Source organism: Carassius auratus, chromosome 41, assembly GCF_003368295.1.
Source record: "Carassius auratus strain Wakin chromosome 41, ASM336829v1, whole genome shotgun sequence".
Lineage (NCBI taxonomy): Eukaryota > Metazoa > Chordata > Actinopteri > Cypriniformes > Cyprinidae > Carassius > Carassius auratus.
In genome coordinates this window covers 414978-438972 of record NC_039283.1, presented here as the reverse complement: position 1 = coordinate 438972, position 23995 = coordinate 414978, and the positions used below count along the sequence as shown (strand labels likewise).

Below are 23995 nucleotides of genomic sequence, written 5' to 3'. Positions count from 1 at the left end.
AGCCCTTTCTCCTCTTTTTTGGGTTCGATAATGCACTCTCTCTCTCTCTTTCTCTTTCTCTCTCTTTTGTGCACCCCACTCTTGCCCTGAGAAAAGTGTAGGAGCTGTTTTGCTCCAGCTATCCTAGGGATGCCTGTACCCCAGTGTTGGCTAATTTAAAACTGAGAGATTATTATTACCAAAAGGACGCGCAAATGAATGATCTAAACCAGTGGAAGAGATGAAGTGCATCCTTTTCAGTAATATAAAATAAATAAAAAACTATTTCACAATGCTTTATGTATGTTTACCAATATTAATTTACTAATTAGCCGATAGCGCGTAAAAGTCGCTCGTCTCTTGGTCGTATGTGTTCGCTCCAGCAGCACTTTACTCGTTTGGGAAGGGAGGGGAGAGAAGAGGAGGGGGCACGGTCACCTTTTGTGCAAATATATCAGCCAAGTCACTGCCAGCCGCATCAGATTTCTTGCGCCAAGAAGGACGGGGAGCGCAGTGCACTTCTGCGTGTGAGAGCGAGAACGAGGAGGAAGGAGCTGCACCGAGACGAGAAGCTGCACAGAAATACAACGACGCGACGCGGGAAATACACTATGGAGAGAGCGATGTTAGGACGGGTCGGGATTTGTTGCACATTGCTTGCTCTAGCGCTGCAAGGTAAGTAATGATAACCCAGCAAGCAATAGCCGTCATTTCAACGTCTGGGTTAAATATAGACCAGATATAGTCCGGCTATGTGTAACCCACTTTTAGCCCAAATAACATTTAATCTGGATAAATGTATTTTTTTTGCAAAATAACTTGTGAGATGTATGATATTCCATCATGTACACAGAGTCTAACGTGATTACAAGTTGTTTGGTTTACTTTATTTTACATGTTATATGTGTAGGCTGTGCGTAGCCACGATTTAGCTCGTATTCAGACCCGGCTATTGTAGCCCACTTTTTGTCAAAACTGATTAATTGTATTTTTTTGCCAGGCAGTGCATGAAATGGTTAATATTCAATCATGTTCGCATTGGTATGATATCAAGGTTCAATACGTCATTTCACGGCATGGTAGATCACGATTTAGCTCCGAATTGGACGGGCTATATGCGGTCTGCTTTAGCCCACCTGGCGAAATCATTGCAATCTGGGCTCAGATTTAGACCAGCGACCTAGAATATTAGTCTTTGAAATGTTTTCGCTTACACAGCTTAATATATATTTTCTGTCAAACATTCATACACAATCTACGATAAAAATATCTAATCAAATGCAATTGCATTTCCCAACCGCTAGATGGCACAATTGAAACACTACTGAGACATGTCTACTGGAACTAATGCCATTGCGTGACTAGATCACTTAAGCCAAATCTCGCGATAAACATTTCCGCCATTTTATTTTACACGAGGCAGCTGTCGGAGTGCAACGGGTGAGCAACAGTCTGAGTGAAAACCTTCACATTTCTACTTCGATCTTGTAAGTATGCGTGTTATTTTTGATATGTTTATTGTTTAAATTAGTTAGCTGTTATAATGTGTAGAAACCGTGACATTTTAACATTAACATTGCAGAGTACTACTTTTCTCCAAAAAGTTAACGTTACCTTGCACGTGTTATTGCAAACGTATCTAAATTCAATGAATGTGGTAAGCATGAAACTATGAAACTTATCATTACTATTTTTTTATTATTATAAAGATACCAGTATTTATTTGTATTTAAATTAGAGTTGATTTAAAGCAAATTCTGTAAGTACTTTACATAAAATTTAACAGCAGCATAGTGCAACATGAAAAAAAAAAAAAAAAAAAATCCTCTCCATTTAATAAAAGGTAGTGGCAAACATAAAGTCTTTAAACTAGTTTGTAAATAATTAAAATATGCAGCATACATTCAGTTTTCAGTGAATTTGTTTCAGATATAAATTTGAATGCTGCTTCTCCATGTTTTGTTTTGACTTTGGAGATATAAAAGTAGCTGGCTACTGTCCCAGATGTCCTGAGAGGTCTGCTCTGGATGGTTCATAGTGCATCAGAAGATTAGAAATTTACTTTGGCCTTAAAATGTTAATTTAATAACCAACTGTAGTTTTTGGATATTAATTTTTTGACAGACAGATAGCCAGTGTAAAAACCTCAGAACTGGAGTGATGTAATCCACTTTATTTGATTTAAAGACACTGTTTATTGGAAATTATCCTGCAATCAGTCAACAAAGTACAGCAATTGAATATACAGAACACTTGTCAGTGACTACCATTAAATGTCTTGTTACCAACATTCATCAAAATATATTTTTTTGTGTGTGTTCAACAGAAGAAAGCCATACAGGTTTGGAACCAAGTGAAAGTGAGTAAATGATTACATGTTGTTGTTTTTTATTTTATTTTTTTATTTTTTTTAAGTGAACTACGCCTATAAGTATTTTTTATGTTTATTAGAGTTATATGAGTAAGTGATAAAGAATGATTTATAATGATAGTTCACTTTGAAATTAAATTTTGATATGTTTAAGCTTACCTTATGGGCATCCAAGATGTAGGTGTCTTTGTTTCCGCAGTAGTTTCAATTTTTATATTTTTAGGTCAAACTGTTCTTGTCTGTCAGTCATATAATGCAGGTCTATATGGTCACCACCTGAAAGAGCATGCACAGAGAAGTCCAAATTAAACAATTCCCCACCATACACACTGATAGTCTAAGACACGAAACGAGCGGTTTGTGTCAGAAAACGAACAGTATTTATATCGTTTTACCTCTTATAACACAGCAACGTCGAAGTGATCTGAGGGCGCGCGTGCTTCGGTGTGTGCGCATTCTGGGCTGGCTTAGTCTAAGTGCGGCGCTTGCGCAAATTAAGCCAGAACGCGGACGCATCACACACCTGGAAGCACGCGAGCCCTCATATCACTTGGACGTGGCTGTGTACAAGAGGTAAAAACGATATAAATACTGTTCATTTTCTCACACAGACTGCTCGTTTCGTGTCTTAGTCCATCAATGTGTACTTACGATGGGGAATTGTTTAATTTGGACTTCTCTGTGCATGGCCTTTTTAGGTGGTGACCATAGACCTGCATTATATGACTGACAGACAAGAATAGTTTGACCTAAAAAATTGAAACTACTGCGGAAACAAAGACACCTACATCTTGGACGTTCTTAAGGTAAGCTAAAACATACCAAAATTTAATTTCGAAGTGAACTATCCCTTTAAACTTGAGGGAAGAACTAAAGTAGAAATGAAAATAAAATCTGTTTTCACCTTCATTAGAATGATAATTTAAAAAAATACTGTATTTCAGTTTCAAAACACATTATGGTAGTAGTCAGACATGTCTTGGGATAACAGTGTTACATAATCAATTATAATGTTAATTTTATTTCCATATTCAGAAGTTATGGATCCCAAATATCTAAGAGAATGGCGTCGCTTGAGAGATCGAGTTAATGCTCTCGCTGAAAATTAATAGGTCATTTTCATTGCCATTTTAAGTGAAATTACAGAACTTGCATATATGAGCTTGATAAAAATGAACATTCGAGAAGAAAATGTCAGATATATATGTATATGTGTGTGTCTATATAGCCTATATATGTGTATATATATATATATATATATATATATATATATATATATATATATAATGCCTTGTACAGAATTGTTTAATACGCGTATCGTTACACGCCGTATTGCATCACCACTAAGCGAGCAAAAATGTTCAATTATTGATATTAATTATAATATTGATATAAATTATTGTCTATATTGATATAAATTATATAGTCTCAATCTATATTCTGTTAACTCTATCTATTAAATCATCCTAGCAAAAGTGATTGACTAATTAGTTAAAAAGGATTGTCAACAATGTTTTTTTTTGAGCAATAATTCTTTCCTTTTTCTCATTTGGCAGACGCAGTGATGACCAGCTTTCCATCAGCTATGGAATGTGAAATAAAAAATGCTATTTCTAATCATTTCAAACAAGCACCAGGGAGGGCAGGGGTGGGGGTTATGGATCTAAAGTAAACAGTTAATTCTTAAAAATTAATTGTTTTACATATTTTTCCAATGTTTTATTTGTTCATTTTTATGTTTGAATGTTGTCCAAGTTGTTGTTGTCTATATAATTGTTCAAAATAAATCCCTTTATATTCAATTTGTTTGGATGGATTTTAATTTATGAGAACCTGTTATATTTGAGTGAAAAGAATCCTTATGCCTCATTTTGTTGTCTATTACATGTATATGTAGTGTAATGGATGACTAGTCTATTCTTGGGCTATGGTTAGACGTCTATTAGATTTTCACTGACAGCCCAAAATCAGCCTTGTTTTAGCCTAGACCCATATTGCCTGTCTATTAGACGTATGTAGTTGTTTAGCGGTCTAATTGATGACTAGTCTATTCTTGGGCTATGTTTAGACGTCTATTGGACGTATAAATATAGTCGTTCAATAGCTGTCTGATTGTCTATTCTTGGGCTATGGTTAGACATCTATTAGACGTATATATGTAGTCATTTAATAGCTGTCTATTCTTGGGGTATGTTTAGACGTCTATTAGATTTTCACTGACAGCCCAAAATTAGCCTCGATTTAGCCTAGACGTCTCGGCTGTGTTTAGACGGCTATTAGACGTCTATTAGACGCAAAATTGCTTGCTGGGAATAACTGCTTAAAAAATTAGATATTTTAGTGAATAATGAAAAACCCACTTTTTATTCCTTTAATCACAAGCTTTACTTCGTAGGTATTTTGTGAGAATAAAGAACTTAAATTAAGAAAACAGTAAATTAAGAATTAAGAGTAAATTAAGAACAGGTTACTTTTCTGCTGGTTCTTGGAACAACCTGTTACCTTGTAACCTTGCTACAGAATGGAGGATAAAAGAGCCCGAATGTCGAAAGCAACTTTGGGGACTTAAGTGAAGTTGAGCGCATTTTTTTTTTTTACTACGAATAAACAGGGCTTTTTGTGGCTGTTGGCGTCTTTGAGGGTCTCATGTTTTAGTCAGGGAATGGTTCAAGGTTTAACAGCCCAGACTGGTCGCGGTGTTTGAGGAGGGGATGGACGCTCCTGCTCCGCTGCACTGAGAGCGGCAGGATCACAGCGCGCCCCCAGCGTGCTTTCGTCGAAATTCAAGTGTGCTTCTGCGAGAGTCCAAATTCATATCACGTCAGTATGATTCTGTGTTGTTGAAATCTAAACGAACGGTCTCATACGGATTACTATTTTAAAAACCATTTTTAATATCATAAAATAACAAATAGGCTAATGGTATAAAATGAAATTCAACTCATAAATTGGGTTCACCTATTATAATTTGAAATATTTAATTTGATATAATTAAATAATTTTTTGGACTTATTACAATATAAATATAAAAAGGCACAAACACACACACACACACACACACACACACACACACACACACACATATATATATATATATATATATATATATATATATATAGCGTAGATATAAATCTACCATGTATAGAATTATGTAGCTACTTTTTTGGTTCCATGATCTTATGTAGACTATAATAAAAATGTAAGAGTTAAAATAGTGTATGCAAGAATTAAGTTATTGTACCTCCGTTATGTACCTTCGATATCAATTTCCCTGTGTTAAATTCTCAAAATGTTTTTCATTTTATTAATTGAGAGTCTGATGGAAGGAAAATAATAGGCTATCTGTATGCGATATGAACCTGCTCTGAGCTATTAAGTCTATTGCGCCGTGCACCCTGCAGTTTGGTTGATAGCAGTTTTGCTCTGCCTCGAAGTGTTTGGCTTCCTGTGACCAATGACTTTTCAGCACCGAGGAACTGTAGCCCAGCCTCTAGCCCCGCCCATCTCTAGACTCGCCTACTATCTGACTGACGGTCTATATCACTTTTTTTTCACGTATGCGTTGACGTATTATCACTTTTAAAATGAAGCCTAGATGCAAATTACCACGTTTGACTTGCAGATAACGTAATTTAACTTTGACACTAAATTTACATTTTATGTCAAGAGATTTGACTTAAGTCAGTTTTGAAAGTGTTTTCCACTTTAACATGATGAGTAAAAACACTCTCTCCAAAAATAAAAAGAAGAACCTCTCTCCAAAAAATAAAAAAGTAAATAAAAAAATACTTCCCACCCAGACATTCTTCACCAACACAGAAGTACTTGTGTTTTATCTTTCTATCTGCTCTTAAAGCTCTTTCGCTCCTCTCCCCCGCTTTGTAGGCTCTTCCAGCATTCTTACCTGTTCAGTGTTGTGGCTATCTGCAGTTTTTTTTTTTACCTACCTATCTTATCCCTCTGTGCCCTGCCTTTCTTCCATTGTTTGAGTGGTCTGGCAGTTTCTAGTATCATAACACGTGATCCGTGACTTCTCAAACTTAGCAAGGTGGAAAACTGCTACACTTCCACAAGCTTCACAGCTTCTTTCCTTTGAGCACGTTAACAGTAAAACCTCTTTTAACGACTTTATCCTCTTTCCGGGCATAAATTTCAATTGATTTGTAGTCTTTAACTGGCAAATGGCAAAAGCTGGAACTCTGCCTGTTCCTTTCAATTTGTTGCCTACCTTTCCCAGAGGTACGCCAGCCTCTGCTAGAGCTTGCATAGAATTGACATTATAATGGAAGTCTAAGTGATTAGCATTTCAATTTGTTCCCGTCCAGCCTCATATTGGAGCCACCTGACCTTGAAAATGTAACCACCAGCACTGACTACGTTTACAAGCTGTTAAAATTCAGGTTTTGGATCGGGTTAAGGTCACTATTCGGGTTTCTGAAACATTCGGGATAACCTGTTTACATGCGTGAGCAGAGAGAGTTACTCCTGTATACATGGAATGTGTAATCAGTCGCCAATATCCCGATGTAAACGGCGATACACGGTTAGCGTCTGGACCACTGATCTATAATATAGTTATATATATAGATCAGTGGTCTGGACGTAAGACACAATATGCGTCATTTCCGATTCTTCTTCCTGTATCCAAAGACTCAAAAGACCAAGATTCCTTGCGAATAGAACATGCGCAGAACACACATTTTGATGGGGATATGCCGAAACGCGTTTACAAGACCAAATATTCGGGTTAGAAAAGTGGTAACCCAGGTATAATATCCCGGTTTTTAAAAACCGGGATATGAGCATATCCGGGTTTTGGCCGGTGTTTACATGGCCGTGCGCGACCGGGTTATTGCTAATATCCCGGTTTTGAACGGGTTATTGGCTGCATGTAAACGTAGTCACTGATACCAAAGCAATACCCTCCCAGATGACATTTACACAATATTATTTGTGTTTTCAAGTCCCAGTTGCATATCCTTGGAAGTATCAGTGCAGCATTTCAGCATCTGATCGTGTAGGGATGTCAGAAGGTTATGGAAAGAATCATCGAGACAGCTTGTCAGCTGAGTTTAAGACACCTCACAGAAACAATGCCATTCCCTTCTATGTCTTTTTTCCCCTGCTCATTTCCTTGCTTAAATCCTCTCCTCAGCAAAACCTCCCCAACTGAAGTGGCATCAAACGCAATCGCGCACACACACACATCACCCCTGCAGCCAGCAGTAATTATTCTGGATTAGGAGGCTTCAAATTAAACTCGGCTCTTTGCACTAGGCCAGCAGATAAAAGCCAATCTTGTGTCTGAGGTGGCTTCTGCGGGCTCAAAGCTTCCTTCTAGATATCCATCACACCCACACCTGCCCATGAATGTAGTCACACACACCTGTGTGTTTGCCGTGTAAGCCCACATGTTGTGTAACTGTACAAACCCAAGGTGCTAATTTGGCCAGCGATGATGGTAGTGGTAGAAAGAGCCAGTAAAGTGTATGATTGGGCTCAATACTGTGTGCCATGGTCTCTCGGATCAGCTTTGTGATTCATGCCTGTGAGGAGGGGGCAGTCACTGCTTGGAATGAGAAGCATTCAGCAGGGGACAGGTTACATCTCGCCCCCTGACTCTTCAACCCCCAAGATTCTCTCTCTTTCTATCCCGTCTCTATTTCTCTTTCTCTCTTTCATTCGGCACTGATGGACATGCTGGCTGCCAGTGAAAGGAAGTCACGCAATCACAACACAGGTTTTAATCCAAGATCACATTTTGGCACATTGCTGCTAGACTATAAAACTTTTTTTTTTTTACACGTCAATCGTATTTTAGCAGTTTGACCTCTCCCTGACCCTGTAGCATGTGTCAGTTTTTTCAAATTGCAATTGCAACTTAAATTATCAGAGAAAATGCATTTTTTTGCGTCTCTTCATGGCCCTCCACAAGCCCTCTCCCTGGCCTCATGGATTCTCACTTCAGAATCTCACTAGAAGTAATAGGTAATTTGGGTACTTTTTGCTTACTGTTTTATGAATAATGTAAATTCAGACATTCTACTCTTAACATACTGTTTTTCACCTATTATGTAGTAGGGAAGTATGCATATTCATTATAAGAATCTGAAAGAATTACAGCTGCATGAATTTCAAATGCCTCAAGTAATAATCAAGAGTGTCTGGGCTTGTTTTAATTGTTTTGAGACCTATCATGAAATCTTGTTTTTGGACTGGCAGCAGTTCTTTTGGCAGACAGTTTGAGGAAAGCTCACTTTGCATTGCTCTGGCACAAAACAGCAGCAACCACATGCTTGCTCAGAAAAAGAGATACTAAGCAGTCTGTCTTTTCATTTCAAAAATTGTTTCGGACCCCACCGACTTTCATTAAATGGACCAAAACAGTTTTTCCAAAACATCTTATGTTGTGTCCTTCAGAAGAAACAATCCGTGCTGTTTTGGATAGACACGATGATGGGTAAATGATGACCAGATTTTTTAATTTGGCATTTAAGTTATCTTTCAGTCAGGGTAAAGCTTTCGGAAAAACAAATGATTGTTTTGGTTCACCTGAAATGTAACTTTTGAAGTACACGTAAACATAATGACTGATCTGAGCCACAGCTGTGTCTGAGCCACAGCTGTTCAGATACTGAGTTTTAATGCTGTGGATTAGCTCTGTCTCGGTTGCTTCTGTGTTTGTTAGTGTCACTCTTTGTTTTTAGGAATGACGGTGCTGTCTGTGATCAGTGGGTGACCATTGATGTTTTGCGTGATTTGTAGTTGATATGGTACGTGCTCCAGCATAGATAACTGAAAAGTTGACTGGGGAGACAGACAGTGTGTCAATATATTCTGTGCTGGCAGGAAATAATTTATTCATGTAGACCCGCTGAGCTTTCTCTCAGAATTTATAATCAGTACTGCCGATAGAGTCATTTCTTAAAAAAAGAATGCAGTATTCCTCCATCACTCCTCTCTTCTTCTTTGCAGTCTGCACTAAAGCCTTCCCACCGATTCTCCCAACTTTCATGACATTTTTGTCCTGCCCAGTCTTTCAGCATTCAAACACTTTGCCCACAAAGCATCTGGGCAAGGCAGAAACAGAGATAGAGGAAGCCTGGTCGCCTGTCTGCCCTTTGATTTAACCAAAGCTGCAGCTTCAAGGCTGTTATTAGTGGAATACAGGAAACAGAGTATCTGGAAGATATTTTGTGTGTGTTATTGTGTTATGTCTGTTTTCTATACAGGATGTTGAAGTGGTATGGTACTAAACTTGGAAGCAGAAGGATATGAGGAAAAGTGAAAAGCTGTCTCTGTGTGTTGGGCTACAGTGCTTTGAAGAATAGGCGCTTCGGAGGCTCTTTGGGGAGACGAGGTTAAGAGCGGCTGATCCATTTAGCTGAGGAGTTCAGCAGGGTGATTGGTCGATGCAAATCCTGAGGCCTCTCTCAGGCATTCCTAATGGATTCAGGGCTGATGGGTTTCCTTTTGGGGAAAATATCGCTTTTTAGCGAGGAACTGAGGTCATGCTACACTATCGTCCATCTTGTAGTACATTACCACATCTCCCTTAGCTCTATTATTCCCATATCGATTTGGAGATGGACATTAGTTGTTCTGAATTGATTTGTTTATCATAGAAGTGTTTGGGGATTTGGCTTCCAAGAAATGCTTTATCTTGACGCACTTCTACAGCTTGTTTTTTTTGTCATTGGTGATCTTTTTTGCGGTGTGAATATAGAATTTAAAAATGTAACATTTAATTCATATTCATATCTCAGTTGGACTTCCTTTGCAGCTGGTTTAAACTGTGCCAGCTTTACCTTATGTGCCTGTAAACACAGTTGTGTTGAAACAGTGCTTGTTTAAGAGCTCTTCAAACATCCTTTTCCTTAAACAGACTATGCCCATTGTCCTCATACTATCAGCTGGCAAACATTCCCTGGAGAACAGTCTACTGACGAAAGGGAGAGAAAAGCCTTTATAGCCCTCAGCTTACGGCTGTTTGGTTAGTCGAGCGCACCCCCAGGCCGAGCTATTCACCTCCCCACACTCGAAAGACCCTTCAAGATGTGTTCTCGCTGGAGATTAGACACACACATAAACACTATTTGTAATCCTGGCCCTTTGGTTGCACTTGCTCTAACTGAAAATATTCAGACAAATAGTTCAGTTCTAGGAATGTGAAAAATTTTATAAGACAACTTCGGTTCTTCACACACTTTTGTATCTCTGTTTAAATATTGTTTGGGTGAATCATAGTTCAGTGGGTGAAACTAAATGTCTAGGGTGTGTGTGTGCGTTTGTTTCCAGCTGTGATTTATCATCAGCAATCTCCTTTACAATCGTTTCTTCCATTTGCACAGCGTGTGCCTTTAACATGATGGACACTTTCCTAGACATGCTATTTTGCAGTTTTTTAATCTGGTTAATGGTAAACTAAGCATTGTTAGCCTCTTCAACGAAAATGGTCACTGTTTGATGAGCTGCATTGTTGCTTTAACAGTGCTTGACCCGTAGGCACCGCAAGACCCTCATAGGGATTAATTAAGTGAGTGCATTTGTGAGCATGTATATGTCTGAGGTGCATTATGAATGAAATATGCCGCAGAGGAGCAAAGTGGTGGTTATTCAACTATGTAAAAGAACCACATTTATACATTTTACACATTACTTTTCCAGAGGGATTGTGTTTGTGTTAGTCAGACAGACATTTGTGGAGGGTTTCAGAGTATCAGAGACTGGGGCTTCCCGTTCACATGCCGAGATTGGGTGTCAGATCACATTTCATTTAGGAGACACATGTTCAGGTGATTACCTGCGGGAGAAGTGTCTCTTGCTTTACTCAACCTTCAACCCCCACAACCTGCTCCGTCTTTGTAAAACACACTTTGCTGTCCTGTATGTTGTAAAACCTGTGCGAACAAGACTTTGAATATGACCTGCACTAGAAGTTGTTGAAAGAGCTGAAGATTAAAAATTAAATAACTTTTTGGCTCTTACTTTTTTAATCAAAATATCATGTGAGAATATGTAAATATGATTCATGATATAAAAGATAAAAGATTTCATAAGATTGTTTTTCAGAGTGTATATATATATATATTTATAGGATACAAACTTTTTGCAAGTAGAGTAACTTAATTTAACAAAATATTTGTTTTCTTGAAGTTTTATGCAATCTTCATTTCTTTTATTTAGTGGGTTTATATATCTTTACTGGAAGAGATGACATAGAAAATAATTTTGGATTGCTCTTTTCCATCCTTCCTCTTTATCGAAACCCTTCATCCTTGTAGATTAGCAAGCATTCTGCTTTAGCTTGTGGTTAATGAGTGTCCCTGGCTGATAGCTAACCAGGAAGGTGGTCTGATGGACCCCAAGGGTATCAGTGCCAACTCTAATTCTCTTTACTTGCTGATTGACACTCAGCTTTATAGTCATATTCAGGCCAATTTTTATAGTCATAATCTCAACCAATCATAGATTTCCCTGTACAGTACTAGCATGACTGACAGCTAGCATGGCTACATTTCCTATTGAGTTTCAGGTTTCGTACCTTGCCATTTGTTAAAGGTTGAAGCCATCCATTTGCTTTGAAATTAAATCTTATTAATGGCCAGTAATCAGTCTTGGATGTAATTTTAGTTTTGCAGAGAGCATTCACTTACCGTTTGCATCAACTCCCGATGGGAAGGATATTTTTACCAGCGCTAGAATCTCAGAAGAGCATAACATATCAGTTTATTGAGTTTGAAGAGCTAAAATAAAGCACAAATGAAAATCTTGTTATTTATAATCAAAGGAATTGGGCTTTGTGCGATCAAATTAGGCTTTCATGAGGGCCAGTAATTCTTTGTTTGCTGTCTATTCCTTGCAGAGTCCAGAATCTCTTAAAAGACAATTATGCAGACAACCGTGGTATTTGACTTACGATGGATTAGTTCAGTTTGTTTAAAACACAGAAGCTCATGAAATGGTTCTGCACTAAGACACACAGGGCTTTAACTCTTTAAGATGGACTTAATTACACTGGTATTTTGGGAAGAGGTCGTCACACTTTGGAAGATAGAATCTTTTGGGCCATATTTTTGATGGACTTTGTTGAGGGCGTTATTGTCTTTGGTCTTCCTGGTCTCCGTCCTGCTGACAGCAGGGCTGTCACTTCCCGCCTCAGCTGAACATTTTTGGGACAGGGGTCAGTCTAACCCCTCCACTCATTGCCAAGTAACTATGGCGACAGGCACGTGGAATTCCCTAGTCAATTAACAGTGGGAGTGGGAGCAGGAGCAGGCATGTGGGCGCATATTGACTGGTGTGGTGGGGAGGGCTGACGGAGCGAGAACAGAGGACACATGTTCATTAAAATCATCCATTCAGGATCAGATGGTGGATCTGGAGATTTATTCCTCCTCCCTTTCTTCCTCCCATTCTCTTTGAAATGCTTGAAATGCTTGAGTGTGATGCTGTACCAGTACTTTACTCAGTGGGCTCACTGGGCTGAAGGCAACTTTCTCACACTGCTCTTCCCTTTCCTTTGTCCTTCCTTCATTCTCACTCGCTTTGTTTACGTCTCTTTTACTTTTGGAAAAGCCCCTTTCCTTCTATCTGTTTTCCCATCTTTTTCCTCCTTTTCGCTGCTCAGTCACTCACTATATTCTCTTAGCAGTGGCCTCATACAGTACAAGTAGTGAAAGTCATACATACAAGCCATTTTAATTATAGAACACACACAAAAAATACAATCCAATAGGAGTTATTGTCAAATACTTGCTTCTGCAGTTTTGCTCTAATATTAAATTTATAATTTAAGTTTTGAGTCACAATTTTTTCAAGAAATTATATATATATATATATATATATATATATATATATATATATTTTTTTTTTTTTTTTTTTTTTTTATTCAGCAAGTAGTTGAAATAATTCTGAAGGATTATGTGACACTGAAGACTGAAGTAATGACTGCAGAAAATGTAGCTTTGCCATCACATGATGAGATTTCATTTTAGAATATATTAAAATAGAGAATAATGACTTTAAATTGTAGTATATCTGTTTTAAGACCCTTTAATATTCCTGGCACAATGCGACACAAGGCGCAGCGCAAATGTGTTTGTTAGTATCAGTCCAGCACCACGTCGTTTCATTAGCAAATGCATTTGCACTCTTTTTTTGTGCCCATGGGCGTGCTGGTCTAAAAAACGAGGTGTGTTCAGCCGCATTGCTATTTTAAGTAGCTGAAAATAGACTGCGCCATAGACCAACTCAAACCTGGTCTAATGTCTGGCGCAATGTTTTTTCTTTGTTATTTAAAGAGCGTACACGCTGCTTATTAAACACAGGGATGCAAAGCAGCACACGGACATGCCAAATATTAAAAATTAAAGGATTGCAATGCATAAGATTTTTTAGGCTATATATATATATATATATATATATATATATATATATATATATATATATATATATATATATATATATATATATATATATATATATATATATATAATGGAAAGTCATCACATGTATCAGAATTAGGCTATTTGCTCAAACACGAGCAGCTCCATTTCATTTCGGAGATGCGTTCTGTCTTCACGCTTGCCAAATTCCGCAGTGTAAATAGCAAATCCTTCATGGCTCTTAAAGCGAATGGAAGATGAGACTGTGATTGGTTTATTGCACATTACGACCAAAAAACACCCATTGCTCATTAAGAGAATAGGGACATCCCTTTAGACAATTTTGCTTAAAATAGCAAAAGTGGATTTGGAAACGCCCTGTGTGCACCTGTGCCGTTCACTTTACACTTTGCGTTTAGATTGTTAAAATAGGGCCCTTAATGTTCAAATTTTCAAAAACATAAAAAATCTTACCAACCATAAACTTTTATAAACTTTGGTAGTGTGTTATTTATTTATTCTATTGATTATGTAGGGTCCAGGGCATCTAATTTCTGTCTTCTCAATTTCTGTCTATGTGTGGCCACAGACATGCACATCCAAATGCTCTAATACCTATCCAGAAGTTAAAGAACAAGGCTACATTGGTAAGACATTCCTGGAGCTGCTGGAATGCAGTTATTAATGCGGAGTGATTAGACACAGCAAGAGAACAAGTGCAGACAGAAGAGGAAAGAGACAAAAAGGAAAAAAGAAAGACAGAGGGGCTGGATTGGGGAAAAATTAGGGGAAAATGGAGTGCGACAGTCTGAGGTACAGAAAGGGAACATAATACATATTACTTCATATTACAGAACTGAGGAAAGGATTCTAAGTGAGTGAAAGTGAAAATTTAGTTCATTTTCTGCACTTGAGGGGATAGTTCACCCAAATATGAACATTCTGTCATCATTTATTGAAGACCCATGTTGCTCCAAACCTGTACGACTGACTGGAAGAAGTAAAAGTGGCCCATGCCACTCATGGATTATTTCAAATGTTTTGAAGTTGTACAGTAGCTATGTGTGAAAAATCAACTGGATATTGTTATGCACTAAAAATCTTGAATTTAGTTTTCCTGTGCATGTTCATGACAGTTAATGATAAGCAGTCATATCTCAATTCTGAATTAATTATTCAATTGGATTCATATTGTTCTCAATGAATTGTTCGTGAATCTGAACGGTCGAGTTCAAGTCACAGACTCGCTGATCCAGTTGAGTTAACATCAGTTTTGGTCTGTTACTCACACAAAGCTATCTGATTATTTCAGAAGCTTTGTAATAAATCACATGCACCACTCTTATAATAACTTCTGAAAGCTCCATTATATTACCCATACTGTAGCTTGCAATTGTAAGGAAAGTCTTAACGTTTTCTTTTATATTCTACAGTAGAAAAGTCACAGGTTTGGAATGATGTGTGGGTGAGTAAATGATAACAGAGGATTCATTTTGATGGGAACTATCCCTGAAGGTCATGTGTCGTCTGTGTGAGAACGTGAGTGTGTTGACATTGGAGGTGGAGATGTATGTGTGGGGTGCATTTATAGCAAAAAAAGGAGCTTAAGAAAATGGCCTTTTTTCATTCCAGAGAAAATCTGGATACAACTGTATTTAAAAATAGGAAGTGGAATGCCGGGGAGGTCCCAGCATAATGATAGCAGTACGAGCTGGTTATCGGATCTGCCATGGATCTGTGTGTGTGAGAAAGGGTGGACGAGAGCAGGCGGGGAAGGCGGGGGTTGCCTGTTGGTGCTTCCATGGAAAGGGCCGCATTGCCAACCAATGTCAGCCATGCCATCTCTGTTATATGACCAGGTGGCATCAGCCAGTAACATGTCCTGGCATTAACTACCACGCACCCCTTCCAGCACACATGGTGGTGTAATCAATGTCAAAGTCAACCTCCTCTATCCCATGATCTGCCCTCACCCCTTCTAGAATCCCCACCCCCTTTCCATCTGCTTCCTCTATGTGCTGAGCAAATGGGTTGGGGCCCCATTTAATATTTGAGGGTGTCCCATATCAAAAATCTACAAATTCCAGAAGCTTGCTGTTCAGAAACCTTTCCTTAACACAGTTCAAGTCAGAATATATGCCACATTTCACATCAAAACTCAAGTTGAATGGTTAATTTGGACGTTTGTTACATTGCATTTGTTTCGTCTTGTCTGCCATTGGTTGACAAACAGATAATCCTGTTTTATTTTATTGAAATTAATATATTTCTTCCTTGTTCATTTAGTAAAATCTTCTTAGATTTTTGTTTTTTAATAGGCAGGCCTATTTACTGTAATTAAAGTTAACAACTCACAGTGGTTGTTTGGTTGAAATAATCAACCTGTTTTTTTTTATTCATTTCAGAGCAAATGCATGAATATCTATATATACTGAATATAATTAAAATTATGAAAATTACTGATGTTTTGTTAATGCTTTTGTTTGTGTCAGATTGTATGTGGCTCTGGAAAAGTTGTTTGATTGGAGCACTATTGTGTGCTCTTTCATCATTTTCATATTTTGTTCAATTTTCCTCTTCCTCTTTCTTGATCTTTCCATCTTTCTGTATCTGTGAATCATAGTTTAAACTGTTGTGGAGCACTGGATAGAGTGACAGAGAGGGAGAGAGACAGCTGGACACTCATGGCTCCAAAGATCAGCTTACCAAAACTCACTGGCATGTCTGTCTGCAGTCTCCCTCTCTTTCTGTTCCTCATCTCTTTCGTTCCACTTCCCTTATTTGCTCGGACCATGGCTCTGTTTCAGTCAAACTCACTACACACACATGGAGCTAAGGGTCTCAGTAGAGCTGGCATCTTGTGTTGGCTTGTCTGGAGCAGAGATCAAGCCTGACATCAAACACACAACTAAACAATGAAGACATGAAAACAGGATGAAACTGCTCTGGGGCAGTAACCATGAGCCCCTGTCTACAAAAACACACATTCACATGGAAACACGTTTTAAAGGCATGACTCCTCGAGCCCCTGCCGTGTCATTCATTTATAAAGAATGAAGTGGGTTTGCGCATGGAAAAATGACAGACAGGCAGAAACTGCCAAAAAACTCTCGGTTTTTAAGGTGACAGATGGCTGTTTTCTGCACTCTTTCTTTTCTTTTGTCACTCTGGGCTCTCTTCTTCATACCTGCCTGGACATGGACTTTGTCTTCTCCCTTCTCCATCCTAAAATCCTCACTTTACCCAAGAGTTAGGTCACAGCCTAAGATTTTAACTTTTTTAGAACTTAAATTTTAGAACATGCACAGGGTAGCTGATAGCTGGTCCAAGTTGATTCAAGCTAGTTATTTGCTGGTTGATCAGATAATATATTCCAGAAGCTTGACCATCTTTTATCCTTGGTTTGACCAGAAAGAAGGTTTGTTGCTAAATAGTAGCATAAAATGATAAAAGAAGATGACAAAATGATTAAATGATTAGCTTTGCCCTGCTAGAAACCAGCTTACTATAACACAGCTATTAGTTTAAGATAGCTGTAGATTCTCTAGTAGTTTTAGTATTGGTAACCTACAGTACCTGCAGATACACACAGTACAGCTCTAGTCACCTCGACAGTCGACTGTGTGTTTGTGCGATGTTTAGCAGAAAAAACGGTGACATGTCTACTCATGTCAGATGTGTGTGTATCGTTTTCCTCACGAGTCAGACAATGAGTCAGAGTGCAGAAGATAGACAGAGATTACATCACGTTGCTTTAATGTTTTGTTTTTAATCATGTTTTTCAAATTGTTCTCATATTTGAGCCTGCGTCAGACTTCTGTTGTTTTTGAAATGTTATTGTCTTCGCGCTTGTGAAAGGTTATCCATTCTTGATCTTTTTTAGTTTTGCTAAGAAGGGTTTGCACCCACTGATAGTGTCATTTGTTTGCATGCGCTGTCTGCATCATAGTATCACTGTTTGGGAATTATGCAAATCAGGTAACATGGCACAATAATTCTTTTTTGAGCTGAAATACTGCAAGCAAATGTGGCACAACTGTTAAGCAAATTTATCCATCAGATTTTGTGTTTGAATTACAAAAGAAAAAAAACCGGGACACAGAGGAGGCAGCAGTAGCCTCTGTTCTTATTTCTTTCTTTCACTCAAGGTTCCAGCTCACTGCACTCATCTGCAGTTCTCTCCGACGATCCCACCTCTTATGTCCACATGCCCGAGTTTCTGTCCATCCTGCCAGAACAGTTGAAGCAGAGCATTCTGTGATCAATTTCTTAATTTGTTTTAGCTGTAGATTTAACATGGGTTTACACAATGACTTTCCAGGGGGTTTGTTCTGGTGGTTGGGGGGACTGAGGTTTCGGATGGCTACCCCCAAACACAAAAATGACTTGCTTTCTCTGTTTTCGCTTTTACTTCTGAACGGTCTGCATATTTACATTTATATTCACTTAAAATGTGGTCTGTGATCTTACTTTTTCAGCATAATTCATCTGATGAAAAAAAATAAAATGCATAAATTCAGTAATACTCAAGAGAAACTTCATGAGTCAGCTGTGTGGTAAATTAAATCATGACATACAAATCAATTTAATGTACAAGATCCAGACTTTATTTTTGCACTAGATTACTTTATAACCTGGGGGATTTAAGCTTTATTTCCTCGAATCAAAAATTCTCTCTCTCTCGCTCTTTATCACTCACTTCCTCTCGTCCTTTTGAAATTCTGATTAAGCGATAATTTGTTACCTGCTGCCCTAATGATGTGTATGTATGTATGTATTTTTTTTTATATAATTTTTTTTTTTAATTAATCACGCAATGCTGGTTTATTCCTTTATGTCTTTGCTCCATAAAACTCAATAATACAGTTTTTAAAATTTTGAGTTGTTCTAGGAACTTTAGTGTATGGCATTGTAAAGATCGCAAGTCTTGTTTTCATCCACACATACAATTCAGCATGGTGTATAAACTGACTAAAGTATTCTACAAATTTTTGTATATTTCAGTGTAAAACATTTGACCATTGTACTTGACAACCAATTCTATATGTTGTGTTTTTATATGTAATCTCGATATTAAGCTAAATCTAGGAGTTCACCATGTTTTCTCCAGATAGTGGAATGTGTGAGTCAGAGCTAAAGATCTGAAAGTCAAATACGGAGATGAAGTTGTGTTTACAGACAAAAGCATTACTGGAAGACGGCGTGAGCAACAAGCGTCATCCCAGAATAAGAGGAATCTCTTAATATGATCATAAAAAGATAGAAGGATGCAATAATTCGTACATCCGATCCTCATATCCCATCCACAGCCTTAAGGAACCCCTGTCTCCACATCCGACATTGAGTGACAGATTTTAAACAACCATGAGAGGGAGTGAGTGTCATTATCTCAGTCTGGGACGGTGTTATGGATTCCATGTGTGGTCCTCAGCAGGATACTTTATTCAACCTTCCTTCACTTTTGTGTGTGTACTGACGCTCTGTTTTCATCTCCATTTTGGTGTTTACAGACTTTTCTGCTGCTGCTCATTAATTATAATGCACTATCCCCGACACTCTCCACTTCCCCCTCATACTATCTCTCATCTCTCTAGTTACTGGCTCCTGCAGGTTGGGACGTGTTATGTCTGCAATGCAGATAAGAGCGATTCTGCAGTTCACCTCACAGATCCCAATCTGCACTACTGATCACCCAGATTGGGCTCTGCTCTGTTGTTGAACATTTACAATGGTTTCACTATTGACTAAAACGTAGGTGTTTTACTGCTGATTTTGGAAGGAAAATCTTTGGAATTCTATGGAATGGATTTAAATGCTGTAGCTGAGAGGAACACAGTTTTGGTAGAGGAAATCATATTTAGCCAAAATAGATAAGACATGAACACGCAAGTTGCTGTGCGATACTCAGAGCTTATAATGGGTGTTCAAAGTCTGCGGAAATCTGTGTGACTTCATGTGGAGTCCTGCATGCTCTGCTTCCATGTGGATCTACTCATAGTATCTTACTATTCATTAACTGTTACATCTTTAATTTTGATCGCTCACAGATTTTATAGATCACTCACTAGTTGATGTCCCATGATACATTGCTCTTCTTTTTGCTTCTATGTTACTGATTTGAACTAATTTTATGAGACTGTTTTTCTTATCTTAAATACTTAAGTCAACATGAAACATTTTTCAGCACTCATTTTTCAGAGACGGGATAGGATATTTGCGAGAAAGAAAATAATAAAAAAAAATAGCATTTTTTAAATAATACTTAAATGTATTAATTTATAAAAATATTATATATGCATATACTATCACCAATTTCTTCCACTTTTCTTGATTCTTGTAGCACTCTGTGGTCTTTTGGTGAAGGTTTTATAATATCGTATAAACCATTCATGTGGGGTGTCACAATTATCTAGTCTTTTCTGTGATGTCTTAACCCTGAGCTCTGCTTTATAACCTCCAGCACTGTCAGAATGAACCTAAAGCTATCAATAAGGACAGACTTGTATATAACCTGACCTGACCCCACCCTAGACCCCCCCCCCCCCCCGTCTTCCATCCCGCCTCTGACTATATAAGGGGACACACCCTCCCCCATCTACTGTATCTCTGTCCCCTTAGTGACCATCCTACGAAGACAATTACCCCTTGCTTTTACCCTTGTTGACATTCCATTGTTCTCTTCTCCACCCTTTCAATTTTAAGGCTTTTCCCCAGTGGATTAAAAACGGGAAACATTTATTGTTTCTGATTTTTTACATAAGAGTAGATATAGCTAAACTGACAGGGATGGAAAGGGCAAGAGGACGTGTTGTTTGAGTGTATGTGCTAACAGACTGATAGATGCCAGGTGTTTCAAAATTAGACAGATAAGCTTTGAATGTTCCACTGCTTTGGGGGGCTACTTTTGTTTCTGCACTCGTCTGTCCTATCGGTTTATCTGTGCTATAGTGCTATAGTCCAGTCCTCTCCGTTAACATCAGTTTGCATGGAATTCAATCATATACATATATGTATGTAGTTTGTGGAATACTGCTGCTTAAATGACGCAGGTAATGAAAGCATAATACACAAAAACAAAACAAAAACACTGCACAGTAACGTGATCATATGTTTGTATTTATCGTGAGTTCGCTATCTCATGTGTGCGCATTACAGTTTAGGCAAGATGTTAAAATGAAAGGCATTTCTGGTGCTCAACACGTATAGAAACACAAAGTAGTTTTTGTGTTATGTTGTTACATGAGTGGTGTGATTCGACAAGTTCCCTTGCACACTAAAAGCATTCTGTAATCAGTTCAATTTAACACTGCTCCAGGTTTTCTATTTCCTCTTTCTCTCTCTCTCTTGCTTTTTTGTCCGCTGTAAAGTTTTTCTGTATAGTTTTTTGTTTTATCAAATATCATAAGCACCAGACATATTATCTAAAATCTTTGCAATTTCCGTACATTTGCAAGACAAATGTATTATGATATTGATAAAACTGCTCCATTAACACTGCCTAAACCAATAGTGGATTTTTGCTGATGTGCAGTTCCATTATAAGGTGTAAATGTGTAGTGATGGAAAGGTTTCAAAACTATTTTAGAGTGAGAGACAACACAGACATTTAATACATCACACTCTGGAACCCTTCATTCTGATTAATTAGTTGCATATTCATATTTTTTATGTCAGTTTATGTATTTGTTTGGTAAGCTGTCATCTAATTTACAACATTATTACTCTGAATTTCAAAAGAAACACTCCAGGCAAAATCTGCTTCTACTCTAGTGTACACCGTTCACATGCTCTCTTGCTAATATTTCATGTAATTAAGTTCAGTTCCCAACAAATTGAATTTCCTGCTGAAATGACTGAAGGTCTGCAAGTGCCCCTCTGCATCTGTGTGTGGTTGTGTGTTTTAGCGTCCTCTGTGCTACAGTAGGTGACCCTTTGTTTTAATCAATCAAAGTGGCTCATAAGACCTTGACAGCTTGGCACAGAGAGGATGAGAAGAAAGACAGAAAGTACAGTAGAAAGATTAGGACAATATGAATCTGTGCAATAATTGCACAGGAGAGAAGAAGTGAAATCATTAAATAGTATGGTAGAGTGTGCTGTGCTAACTGGGATAAGATGGATTAGCCGGCCATGAGCTGCATCGATCCCTCTGTCATACTCGCTGACTTGTTTACACGCTCGATGCCATGAGTTACAGAGCTTGGGACGTGCCTGTAAGACTGGGACTTGTTACCCTCCCCTTACTCACGGTCATTCAAGCTTTATAAAGCTAATCCACTCTAATAGGGAAAAGAGAGAGTGCCAAAAAGGGGTCTGGTACAGGAGTGAAGGAGAGCAAGCAAAATGGAGGGATAAAATGAAAGAGAGATTTCATACTAGAAGCTTGGCGCTGTGTTTTTGCTTTGAGACACTGATAACCTGTACAGACAGTCCCGGGGGATGATGGCATGTTATGTTTTGTCCTCTAGTCTAAACCCAGCCATAATCATACATAAATCACCTCCAAAACACTGAAATACACTCGGGAAAGAAGAATGGCAAGGAAACTTGCTATAAAACGCGATGGTACTTTATTACCATGTTTTGTTGTTTGTGTTTTTACAGTGGTGCCATAGTAATACCATGGTAGCCTATACTTTAAGTACCTTACACATAATTTTCTTTAAGTACCTTATATAGTATATTATACAGTATGTACACATATAAACAAGTATTATAGTTATAGTATAGCAGTTTGGCCTATCTGTTGTGTGTCTATGTTTCTAGTAGCACTCTGAGGACATTTTTCCTCTCACATAATCAAATACTTTTAAATTATATATAAGTTATAACATAATAAAATATTAAATATAATTTATATTGTATTACATTAAATTGTATTGTATTGGCTTATATGACAATCGTTATGTTACTGAAAAATAACCAATATACTGGCTGATATTATAAATCTTTACTCTTGAATTTTATTTTAAAAATAGTGTTTGCAATAACGTTTTTTCTTTGCTCTTTTATGTTGAATTTTTAAGTGACCCCAGACAGTTCCAAACCTGTAACTCATATTTAATTTAATCTAATTTACATGTATAAACATCTGAACTTTTTGAAGTGAGGAGAAAATGTTTATTTTGCTATCCTAAATCCGTGATTACATGGTTAAATATGTTGTATTGTTTGCATGTAGCATTGCTTTTCCTTGCTTTACATGACCATGTGAAATCAGGCAGCAAAATATCTTAATTTACAGCATAAATGTTATGATATTATTTGTAATCTATATATATATATATATATATATATATATATATATATATATATATATATATATATATATATATATATATATATATATATATATATATATATATATATATATAACCATATATTTTCTCCTTTAAGTATTGGCTTTATCAGAACAATGGTGTTTAAAAAATATGATTCTGATATAATCCCCAATATATTGTGCATTCCTACCGAAGTCCCTTAGTCTTACCATCTGATAGTATCACTGTACACAGTACCTTTTATTTTTGCAAAGAGAGTAGAAAAAATCTTGAGATCCACAACAGAAGAGTGAGTGAAACAGTGGAGAGAAAAGATAAAAAAAAAGATGTTTAAAAAAAGTATCTGTGTGTGTGATTCTGACCTTTAGCCTTGAGTCTGCTGTTAGCACTGTCAACATTGTAAATAAACTCACTTTTTACTGCAGACAGGCTCAGAGAAAATAATAAAATAAGAGAGAGGCAGAAGCAGTGGGAAGGAAAGGAAATCTGGAGGGAGAGACATGAGGAAAGGGGAAAGGGGGAGAGCAAGGCAGGTATAGGACTGACTGTAATAGAATTGTGCTGGAAACCGTAGGACACCAGCCAACCCTGACCCTTATCAGCCCTCTCCTTCCTTCTTCCACTTCTGTTTAAACTCTCCCTCAGATTCTGCTTTATTCCATCAGAGCTGAGATTTACATGGCCCAGTGCGTCTCACTATCTTTTTTGACACACACACACAGGCTGTGGTCCCTACAGCAGAGGGGCTTCACAAGATCGCCCTGATGTTTTCACGGGACCGGTTTTGAGAAGATGACTCCTTATTCCACTTCACCCTGGAGACGTGCAATATTACGATAACACTCTTCTTTAATCCTATCAGATTAACACTATATCATTTGATTAAATGTTCCCTCATGGAAAAAGCTGTTAAAATACACTCATTTACTTATATGCTGCCCTCATTTCCTTCTAATCCCATACGGGAAAGGAAACCT

At 37.7% G+C, this 23995-nt stretch overlaps 1 protein-coding gene and 1 long non-coding RNA gene across 3 annotated transcripts in view; both read left to right on the top strand.

Moving 5' to 3' along the window:
* The first annotated feature begins 446 nt into the window (after window positions 1–446).
* LOC113059717 (basal cell adhesion molecule-like) overlaps window positions 447–23995 on the top strand; it is a 53217-nt gene continuing 29668 nt past the window's right edge. For both annotated transcript variants that reach the window (XM_026228259.1, XM_026228260.1), the window contains exon 1: window positions 447–654. In XM_026228259.1, coding sequence (XP_026084044.1) covers window positions 591–654 — 64 coding nt within the window. In that variant the 5' untranslated portion in view covers window positions 447–590. The remainder of the gene's footprint in view (window positions 655–23995) is intronic.
* LOC113059719 (uncharacterized) lies at window positions 675–3993 on the top strand. The gene is made up of 3 exons (XR_003278136.1): window positions 675–1466; window positions 2306–2338; window positions 3907–3993. It is a non-coding gene; the product is annotated as an uncharacterized LOC113059719 (long non-coding RNA).